We start from the raw sequence: 11,468 nt of genomic DNA, 5'->3' as shown, positions 1-11,468 counted from the left end.
TTCGAAAATTAATTTGTTTTATTATAATTTTACAGTGCTGAGCATAATCTTGTATCTATTTACAATTTAAAAACTCCTTGAAAAAGTTTTTTGCAATTAACGGACCCTATTTGCACAAATTCATAAAAGCATAACCCTGGTTGAAAGAATGTGAGTAATCTTTTCACGAAAAACGGACCTTTCACAAAATGTCTGGACAGACCCCTGATATATATATATATATATATATATTTGCAAGTAAAAAGATATTAGTGTATTTAGTAATCATTACTTAACTCCTCTGCTACCTTGTCAGATAAAATTAGTAAATCATAAAAGCCTTCTCTTTTTACATGCATGTGTAATATTTGAGTGGGTTCCCTATTTATATAGGATATATATTATATACAGAGACTGACTGTTATAGATTCTCCAAAGTTTCAAAAAATATTTTTCTTAGTGGTAGTGCAGGTCAAACATTTATATAGCAGTAAATTATAACTAAAGGAATTTGTATCACCATTAAACATAAGTAATCAGCGTGCGTAGCATTTTTAAAAAGTAGTTAAAGGTGCTTATTTCAATTTTCGTTTTTTTAAAAGCCCTTTAAAGTGCTTTTTTCATTGGGTGTTTTTAAAAAGTGCTTAATTTTCCCTTACTCAAAATGAGATTTTTCCTTACTATGTTGATTTTTACTTCGAATTATGCAAAAAGACACAGTTCACATTGTTCTATTCAACGTTTTCATAAAAGTGCTTAAAAAAACTTTTTGAGTGCTTGAAAAGTGCTTATTTTTTGTTGAATAATTTGGCTACGCACCCTGGTAATCTAAACAGTATATAAGGTCATAAATACAAATGCTTTAGTTTTATTATTTTTGTTTTTAAATACCTGTTTAAAAAAATTCTCCTCTAGTTCACTATCTGCAAAAAAAGTAATTTGTATCAGCCTCAAATTGTTGGAGTCTTTGTATAATGTATGATGAATACAAATGGCAAGAATCTGAAATTAAATTTATAAATAAAGAAAATGAATGAAAAAACGAATAGCGGAGAATAACTATGGAAGATAAGGATATAACAAATTAATATTAGTAGGAAAATATGGAAAGCATCACTCTACTTATTTTCCAAAAATTAGTTTTCAATTGATGGAAAAAAATTTTTTCAAAGAATTGAAACTACCTTTTTTGAAGATAATAGAATAAAGCACTACTTTATAACATAAAATATTCTTATATCCAGAAATTTAAATCTTTTTAAAATGGCCCTTAACAGTTAATTTCACTGATTTTGAAATTTTATGAGATTCCATTTATGAAAGGCAAACTAACGTTGGAACTCAGTTGTGTTAAACCTCTTTTTACACTGTTCGCTTTGATACAAAACTTATCATTTTGTAAGTTCATTTAAATTGTCTATTGATCTCACCTTTACAGTGTGAAGACTTCGTGTTCCCATATGAAAATGCTCTGCAGTACAATATTAATTATGAAAAAAAAAATAATAATTTTGTTAGAAATTCAGACTTGTTAGTTTTTAAAACTGTGCCAATTGTTATTTGCCAAGTATATTCATAGCTTTGGAGTAACATCATTCTTCTTTTATAGTAACTTTTTTTCTTTCAGCCGCAAAAAGGAAAACAAGGTACAAAAGGCCAGAAACAAATTGTGGAGGAAAATAAAGAAACCTTAAAATTTTACACAATTATGGCAGTAGGTGCTGAGGTAAGAAGAAAATTAAGTAAATTCAGAAAATTTTGGTTTAGGTATTTTATTGGTTCTTTAAACATTTGACTCCTCTTCGTATAGCTTTTCTTATTACTTATTTTTATGGCAAAATCCTTTTATTCTTCACTATACTTCCATTTAAGATCCTAAAACAGCTGTCAAAATTAATTTTAGTAGCCAGTGGACAATTTTATTTCAGTAAAAAAGCATTCAATACTAATAGATTGATTGTGAAATTACTGCTAATTAAAAATTTTAATGAACCTGATATAATAATTTGAAATAGTCTCAGTTATATATTTTTATTGTTGGTTATTAATTTTCAAGTTTTGTAAATTAATAATATTTACCACAGTTGAAAATTAAACATATGTATAAAAATGAAATTGAGAAGTCTGGAGATAAGATTCAAACATTCTTCATATAGCAAAATAAATAAATGGAAATAATTTCAATAGTTATGCAATTATCAAAAACGGATTTAAAAGAAATATATATTCAATCTTTCTCTCTTTTTAAGCAAAATATTTTTGATAGTATTAAAAAAGAAGTAAAATAATGTTTTTATAGAAATTATTTAATAATCATGTAAAACTTTTAGCGATGCTTAAAAGAAAATATTAATATGCATAATTTTTTAATGACTGTTACAGATTTTTTTAGCTTATTTAATTTTGTTGGAAACATGCAGTTTTTTTTTATGCAAGATCATAATTAAAATAATAAAATAAAACATTTTTTTAAAATTATTTTCTGCAATTATTTGAAGATTAATTAAAATAGTTCAATAACTGTAATTAATATTTCATTAATCAAAAGGTAATATTATTTTATTATCTAGATCGTTGAATAGAAATTTTGAAATTTGTTATAAAAAAATTTTTCTTTAATAATTTTTTCTATATATATAAAAGAGATTTCCTAAACGAAGGGTATATTGAGGTCTGAACATCCTAGTATGTTCTATTACTATTTTAGAATATCTTTCCAGAACTTCATCATAATATTACTTCCTTTTATTTTCTAAATTTAGACTTTTTCCATAAAATTAAATTCTTGCATTCATAGTAATGTATATTTTTATTTTAAGTTGGAATTAACTGATGTAAATGAATCTGTAGTCATTTGAAATGCTTTAATTTATAATGATGATTTATAAGAATATTTGTCCGAAAATAATATGCTTAAATAAAAGAAATGGATAGTTAAATTATTGTTGGGCTTTAACTATATAAAATAACTATCTTAAAAACGAATAACTATGGAAAATAATTTAAAAACTGCTAAAAATATTGTAAGCTATGTATAATTTTCTGTGAGCATTGCTATTCTAAAATTCGCTCTGATCCTTGGAATTATTGTGTCCCTTAACTTCACAGCATGGATTATTAACTAATTTTGTTATTTGATAAGTTGATATTATGTTTAAAATCGTTTTCATAGAAAGATTTTATGGACTGGTATTATAGATTTTACCTCTAGTTACAAACAATGTAATTACGAAGCTATTCCTTTATTATTAAAGAGGAGTCTTTGGTTTTTTAATTTTTTACAAAAAATTAATTCAATTCTACTTTTTTTTATTTCTATTTATTAAGCTGAAGTTTTTCTAGTCAATTTACTGAAAATTTAAAATCATTAATATGACTAATTGCAAATAATAGGTTTTGTTAATAAACATTGATTTGCTGATCAATGTTGCAAAGTTTATTTGCAAGATTTTCATTGCCTGATTAGTAGGCTGGGTTGTAAAAAAAGGGTAGAGGTGGTTCTTGTGTAATTATATAAAGTGAAACAATTCATTCTAAGATAAAATAAAAATCATTCTGAAAAGAGCATGGATAATTTTGACAGTTTGAAAACTGCTTTGCATTTCCTATAATTGCAAGTTTTCAAACATTTTCTATCTTTAACTCTGGAGCTCCAATACACAACCTAATGCTGAGTTCAATAACCAATCTATCAGGAAACTATTTCCTATAACATGGATTAAAGAAATCAAAAAATTGGGCATGTTTTTTTCATGCGCTAGACTATTATTGGTAATAAATAAATGTTATATAATAAATGTTGGAAGTAAATAAGTAAAATTATACTACAAAATAAATTGTTTTTTTGCTATTGCATTTATATTTAATCATGTACTCGTGTACATTTAATCATAATACTTAATAAATTGAAAGAAGTTCGGTTCATTCCTCTAAAAAGTTTATGATACAAGTTCTGTATGGAAGGTATTTATGTTAAAAATTATTGGTTTAAATTCTTACTTATATGTTTGGTTTCATGTTTATTGTTTTCTTTCTAGCTTCTTTACATTATACCAATGGTGACTGTATTTTGGGAATCCTATTCTCTATTTTTAATTGTAAGTCATAACCTACCTATTTTGTTCTAGTACATTATTTTGTTATTAGTGTCTAGCGTGCTACTTAAATGTATGAAGCAATTGTTTTCCATACTATCAATATGTAAATTATTTACAATTTTTTCTATGATTTTTCTTAAACAATATCTGTTAAATAATTCGTTAGGGGAAAGAATACTTGAAATTTGAAGAAAAAACAAATATTTGTTATTTGATTACCAATGTTTTTAATGGAATGTATTTATTAATATTTTATTTTATTTTACAAAATGTGCGTTGTCTTGGATAAATATAACTTTTTCATAGACCATAAAATAAATTAGCTGTTAGAGAATTCCAATATATTTTACTCTCCAATATATTTCTAATAATCTTACTCTTGTTTCCTCTTTCTCTTATTTTTGTATCAAAGTACTACCTTATCATGATCACTTTTCTAATTTAAAAAATTTAGTCTTTTCTTCATAATTGTGCCATTTTTATTATCAGATTTGCCAGAAGGCTTTGACTTGAGATAGACAAAAAATTTATAACTTATGTACTAGCAACAATCATAAAGACAGCATGTTATTCATTAAAAAGCATTATTTCATTTCACTTGAAAATTAAAAGCATTAACAAATACCTTTATTAAATTAGTTAATTTAATGTAAAATTTCTGCAGATTAAAAACTTATTTATTTATGATCAAAAATAAAAAGTAATAAGTAAGTTATTTGTGTAAATAAAAGGTTTGTCTAATATTTAAAAATCCACATTAAAATTACAGATTTTGACATCTCTAACAATTCTTTTATATTCTGGAAGTCTTGAATTTATGCGAGGAATGGCTAGAGCTACGTATTCTGAGACTGGGCAGCTCCTTGATGGAGGTATTGATCTCAATATGGAAGCTGGATTTGCAGAGTAAGTATCTTTTCTAACTAAGTACATCTGGTTTATTTCAATGTCTGCAGATGAATGATTACAGATGATACCTTTGGCACTTAACAGCTAACAGCTGATTTTATCAGATATAAACTTTAAAATGAATATATGTGCATGTCTGAAAATATTCAATTAGCTTTCAATTACTCTTTTCCTAATTAACTTGATTCCTTATTGCCTCAATCCCTATCAAACAACTAGATATGTAATCCTTTTCAAAAATATTTAAGTTTTGAAACCTCTCTATAATATTGCTGGGGAGGGGGCTCATTGAGCTGTCCTTTGGAATTTGTCTCAAAGTTATTTTTAACCAAGCATTGAGCCCCGGGGTAAAGTTGTAGCGAAATTTCACCCATTGGATAATGTTGGGGAAACTGGTTTTTAAATGCAGGAAAGCTTGCAGCTTTGAATTCGAAAAAGCTGTGATTAACGCTTAGAGAGTTAAAGATCAATATTAATTGATTTCTGGCTCAGCGCTGTAAATTATTTCACTCTTTTATCCCCCCAAAAAAGAAGAAAAAAATCATTACAATTTTATCACTCCTTTGCCCAACATACTTGCATGAAAAATTATTTTCTACACATTTATATACTTATTTAAAAACAAACAGAGAAAGTGAGGAACCCGATCTAAGACTGAAACTTTCAGACATTGAGTTTATTTGAATTTCTTTCATTAGACAAGCACAAATATCTTATTAAGAGTTCTTTTTTCAAATTTAACCTATACTTAGTTACCAGTTAGTTATACTTATTGTTATAAATTGTTATTTTTGCTGCTTAGTTATATTTGTTGCTAATATTTACAGTTCATAAAGGTCTGTGCTTAGATTTTTTACTCTTATGTTTTCACTTCCTGATGTGCTTTCATGACTGTACTACATGGAAAACAAATGTTTTACTTCTTCGTGTGGTTAATATGATAACGACTGCACAAGGTTTTCACTGATTTCCTTTGAATTTTAGAAAAGGTTCACAAGGGTAAAAATGTAGGGAGCTGAGTAAATTGTTACATTTTTAGTAAAAACTAGTTCTGTAATGCCAAAAAATGTAACTAGGTAATTGATATTTGTCAGTATTGAAAGGGTATGCATGCTGAGTTTATTTTAAAATTGCAAATTTAAACGAAAATTAATTTAATTCTAAGTTATCTTTTTTTCTAACAACGATTTTTTTGTTTCTTTTATTTTGGCTACCTTTTTCATAATTTGCAACTCTTCTGTATATTGTAGAAGCATTCTAAATTTATTCCCTCCACTGTGATTCAAATTTTCTGCATTTAAAAAATATACATTAAGATTTTATACCTTTTTTCAAGTACTTTGATTTGAATTTTACTTGCTTTTAAGAGATGTCCATAATATTATTAAATCTCTCTATGGATTAAGTTTTAGTAATAATTTAAAATCTGTCTGGAGGTAATTTAATCACACAAACCACAGTAAGAATGAGTTTGGGACATTTCCGAATAGTCGGCAGGTATTTCCATCGCTGTCGCAAGATGCGATAGAAAACTCATCCCAGTGCTCCATTTGCATTCTCCTCACACATATATCAAACCGCAACTTGACACTCATATAATATGCATATGCTTCTGCTCCAAAAAAAGGAAGTTCCATCACCAATAATTGGTATGACATTATGTGGCGCCATCACACCTTTTATATTTTAAACTTCTGCAGCTACATCAGAAAGGATTAAAAATAAATCTAATTAAATCATCACTTCCAAACTAAATGTTTTTCTATAAAAATAGAAAATTATTCTAATTCAATACTTGATATATAACTATTCAATGTTACTTAAGACAAGCAAACAAACAAAAAAATCTAAATAAATACTTAACCTATAAACCTATATATAGTTTTTTAACACTACTTATATAATTACTTAAGACAACCTTACAAAATGCATAATAACTATAGTGTTGCCAATAGATAGAGAAATATTAGAGTTTAAGGTGCCACATAAGAAAACAAAGTATATATATATAGAGAGAGAGAGATAATGCTGCATTATAAACATGCTGATTTGCTTTAATCAGCATTTGAATGACATTTTTTTTATATATTTTTATTTATTAAATCATTTGTACTAAACATGTCTTTGATTTAATAATTTATATATTCTTATGCATGCGGCCAGTTTGACATTTTTAGTCCTTATCACCATTCCATTATTTTCAAATATTTTTTATGGAGAAATATATTACCTCACGCTTTTCATTCTCTCCTTAAAATTTGTATTATATTAATTAAAAATAATAAAAGTTCATTTTATAAAGTAATTTGACACTGTAATATATTGTATACTGTTGAACTACAACAATAAATAATGCTGAAGTATGGCATTTTCATATTATAGTGGGCTAAAAGGCAACTCAGACTTTTTTTATCTAGATATTAAGTCTTTATTCACATTCTAAGTGGAATTGTAAAGTAATATATATGCATTATAGTAAGATATTTATTGAATGAAACTGGATAATTTTTAAATGTTAGCCTAAAATATTAATTATTTGTTGAGTTTTGATGAAAAGTTTTTGATGCTTTAATTAATTTTAACTGTGACAACACTAAATAGTATTTTTTAATTAAAACATTTTTGTTTTGTTTAAACCTAAAAAAGACCATTTGAACTAAAAGCCCTAATTTTTTTTACTTTTGAAGGAAAAGAAAAACAGTTTTTTTTTCTAACTCCATGCTGCATTCACCAATTTGTATGTATTAACACTACATCAGAAAATTATACCTCAATTTAATAATTTTGTGTGTTCTGAAAAAGAGTTAATTTCACAATGAGAAGGTGAATATTAATGCCTCAATTCACATTTATTATTATTGTAGGCTGTTCATCAAGGGTAATAATATAAAGTTTAAAGAGTAATATTTGCTTTGAGGAAATTTCATATTTTTTAACAAGAAATAAAAATGGTTGTAAATCAGTTATAAACTGTAAAGGATATGTGTGTGGAGCGAACAAGAAGTATGGTTTTCAAAATTCAACATATAAGTTTTTTTTGTATGAACCCCACTGTTGCAACGAATAATCCACAATGATAATTGAATTATAAATTATGATTAGCTTAATAAATAGCGTTGACAGTTTGAAAGTGCCAGATATTTTAATTATCTAGCATCATATTTAAAATGAAATAATCTTTGCATCTAAGCATTTTTCCATCTCAACGAATAACAAGAAAAAGAGCAAAATAATCGTGACAGTAAAAGTTTCTTTTTTTTCTTCTTCTTTTTTTTTTTTTTTAATGGAAAATTTTTATTCCTAATGATGTATTTCATTATAAATTTATTAGATTTTATAAAACTAGTGGTCAAAACTGTAAATGGTTATTTAACTTGCCAAAACAAACAACTTTAATTGTACAATGTTGGGTTAAAAAGCCAAATGTGAACCAGGAAAAGACATCTGCTCCGTGAAGATAGAGAATACAGTAAAGACATAATGGAAAACTACGAATTTTTATTATTAAACGCTTAAAAACAGATCCTCAAATCTTCACATCAATGATGGAATGAATCACACACTTGGCATTTGTCTGCAACTGTTACATTAATTCAATCAGTTAGTGCCCACGGTAAAGTCGCATATGATGAAATCTTACCGTTCTTTGAATTTCCAGTCTCATGCATTAGTGTTTATCAACTTTTTCTGTGTTAGAATCTTATCTGCAAAATACAACGTTTCAAATACTCCAGAGAATTTACCCTCTCGTGTCTCGCTCTTTGCCTTCGTATTTTAAGAGTAGTTTCTTTTGGTAAATTACATCATTACTTACAGCTTTGATCATTCTGATCAACACCCTCTATATTTTTATTCACATTCATATTTTAAATATATTTCTTTAACAATTGGTTGATGTGTAATATTTTAATATTTTTTTTTCCAGACATTTGAAAGATTTAATAATATTAACTGCAGCAGTTCAAGTTCTGTCCCTGATATCGACCTACTTTTGGTTGCTATGGCTAGTGGTAAGTGACTATATTTTTGTCTTTCATCTGACCTTTTTTAATAAATAAAAAAAAGAACTGTTTTCAATAAATGCTTTATTTCTTCAAATATCTTTTTTTTTATCAAAAACTTTGCTAATTTTTAAGTCATGTAATTCTCAAGCAGTGTGAATTGTCCTAATATTGCTTATTATTTGTTGTTAAAAAAATCATTGATTTAAAAAAGGAGCCTACAGTTTGTTGAGTGCTGCTTATAAAACTTGGTTTTATTCTCACTAAATTTTAAAAATAATAACTAAGTTTTTTTTTAACACTGTTAATGGAAAAATTTTTTGAAACCTCTTCAAAATTACCTCCATTTGCAGAAGTAATGTGGCAGTCATATGACTCCTATGTAACAGGGGTCTGTGCAAATAGAATATAGAGTGGTATAGATTGCAGCAGGAAATATTGTTTTATAGTTTTTACAATCAATTGTGCTAACTGTTTAGAAATATACTTAGAACTAGGTGAAGTTAAAGTTAGTTTGCGCTTGCAAAAAGAGCACTTGCTTTTTTAAAGGATGTGTAATATCAAATATTCCCATGGTTTATATTGTATCACTTAACCTCATGGTTCATATTTATCCATTATGTAATATTGAATAATCAATTTTACTAAACATTTTAATTAAAAGAACTGCAAAAATTCACTTCATTCGATCCATTATTGTTTCATAAGAAAGCATCATAAAGAGTCTATTTAATTGATTAAAGATGTATAGATTTTATTACGAACTGTGGAATTAATTTGCATTAGCAAGAGTGAAAATTCAAAGCATTAAATGAGATAAATTTCTACTTATGCCAAATCCTGGTAATTAAGCAAAACATTTTTAATTCAATATACAACAGTACATACAATATACAACAGTGCAATATGTAGTTACAATATTTTTAATGACTATTGAATTTTATATTTCAGGCTCCTGGTAGAGCTTTTTATCTTCTATGGGTTAATATTCTCTCACCATGGTTCTTTAGCCCAGCTCCAGAAGTGGATGAAAAGAAACAAAAGAAATTAGAAAGAAAGGCTAAGCGGCGTTAAACACACTTACTCCAATCAATATTAATTTATTTTTCCAATTTTGTTATTACTGTGTTTTCTTATGGATTTCTATTTTTGTTTAATCTCTTTTCTAATTATGATTGTTATAAAATTACATTTTGATTATTATTTAATATTTTACGAAAGTGCCTCTTTGATACTTATTTGATTTGTGTATTTGCATGTTTTATAATTCAGAATTAATATATGTATTTGTATCATTCAACTTGAATTATTTATGATGCATTGAATATGCATGATTATCTAAAGTATATAATCCATACATAAATCTAACATGACATAATAATGTATCATTAAAAATAGCATTTTTTTTAACTTCATGATAACTTTGATACAGTATCTCATTAAACATTTCATTTTTATTATAAATATTATTTAAATATAAATATCTGTAAAAAACAATAAACTATTTATTGACCTGTAGAATTTTTTTTCTCCTTTCATTTACTTGCATAATGTTACAGCGTTAGTTCAAAAAGAAAAAATAAATGCTAACTGCTACTCTTTTTCTCATTCATCAACCAAAGCGACACTTAGTCTTAAAAATAAATTAGTAAGAAAAGATAAACCTGCAACAAAATTTTTATTATAAAATATTAGTTACAGCAAATGTTCTTGTTGTCTTGTAAATTTTATTTGTTTTAGTTTCATAAGATCTTTCCATTAAAATTTATCTAAGGTATTGAATATAAATGAAAATTAACTTTTTATTTAATTTCCTATAATGAAAGTAACAATATTGCCATTTATGTATTTCATTACACATTTAATTATTCCAGTTATAAAGCAAATTAAAAACTATGTAATATTTTCTAAAACAGTTAAATTTTCTTCTGTTGAGTTATTTATAAATCAATCAAATTTTTTAACTATGCATCAATTGAAGTTATTATGTCGAAATCAGACCAATGTTATTTGTTACCAAATGTTAGACTTTGGTAGATGTGTCAAAAGCTAATAACACATTTTTTTTGTAGTAATTAAAAATGTTAAGTTTATTTGGTAATTACGAATCAGATTTAACAAATTGTCCTTGACTATCTGATTTTCCTAAATACTTTGAATAATCTTGATACCTGAAGTGATGCATATTTTTTATATAATATTATTATTTTATTACTACCTTCACTTTAGTAATTATCATACTATTTTAAACATTTTCCACAAACTAATTGAGGTATAAATTTGAATCATCATTCTTTTCCGGATAAAATATTATATTTAAAAAGAAAAGCATAAAGGTAACTTATAACTGGGCAATTTCATAAAAAACATTTAATGGGTACAGAATGTAATGTGAAAATTTTTTAATGAAATAAAATTTTTTAAGTAAAATAACCTACTTTACCTTATTGATTTTATTTAGAGTTTTGATAAAATAAAAAAC

General features: G+C 25.9%; 1 protein-coding gene across 1 annotated transcript in view; it reads left to right on the top strand.

Moving 5' to 3' along the window:
• The window catches only part of LOC107455800 (transmembrane protein 208), a 12,223-nt gene extending 1,716 nt beyond the window's left edge, over positions 1-10,507 (top strand). Inside the window, exons 2-6 of the mRNA XM_016073515.4 lie at positions 1,607-1,705; positions 4,017-4,076; positions 4,846-4,982; positions 8,911-8,995; positions 9,938-10,507. Of these exons, the coding sequence (XP_015929001.1) occupies positions 1,607-1,705; positions 4,017-4,076; positions 4,846-4,982; positions 8,911-8,995; positions 9,938-10,060 (504 nt within the window). The 3' untranslated portion in view covers positions 10,061-10,507. The remainder of the gene's footprint in view (positions 1-1,606; positions 1,706-4,016; positions 4,077-4,845; positions 4,983-8,910; positions 8,996-9,937) is intronic.
• The last annotated feature ends 961 nt before the right edge of the window (positions 10,508-11,468 follow it).

The sequence above is a fragment of the Parasteatoda tepidariorum genome, chromosome 1, assembly GCF_043381705.1.
Source record: "Parasteatoda tepidariorum isolate YZ-2023 chromosome 1, CAS_Ptep_4.0, whole genome shotgun sequence".
NCBI lineage: Eukaryota > Metazoa > Arthropoda > Arachnida > Araneae > Theridiidae > Parasteatoda > Parasteatoda tepidariorum.
This window is presented reverse-complemented; position numbering and strand designations above follow the sequence as displayed.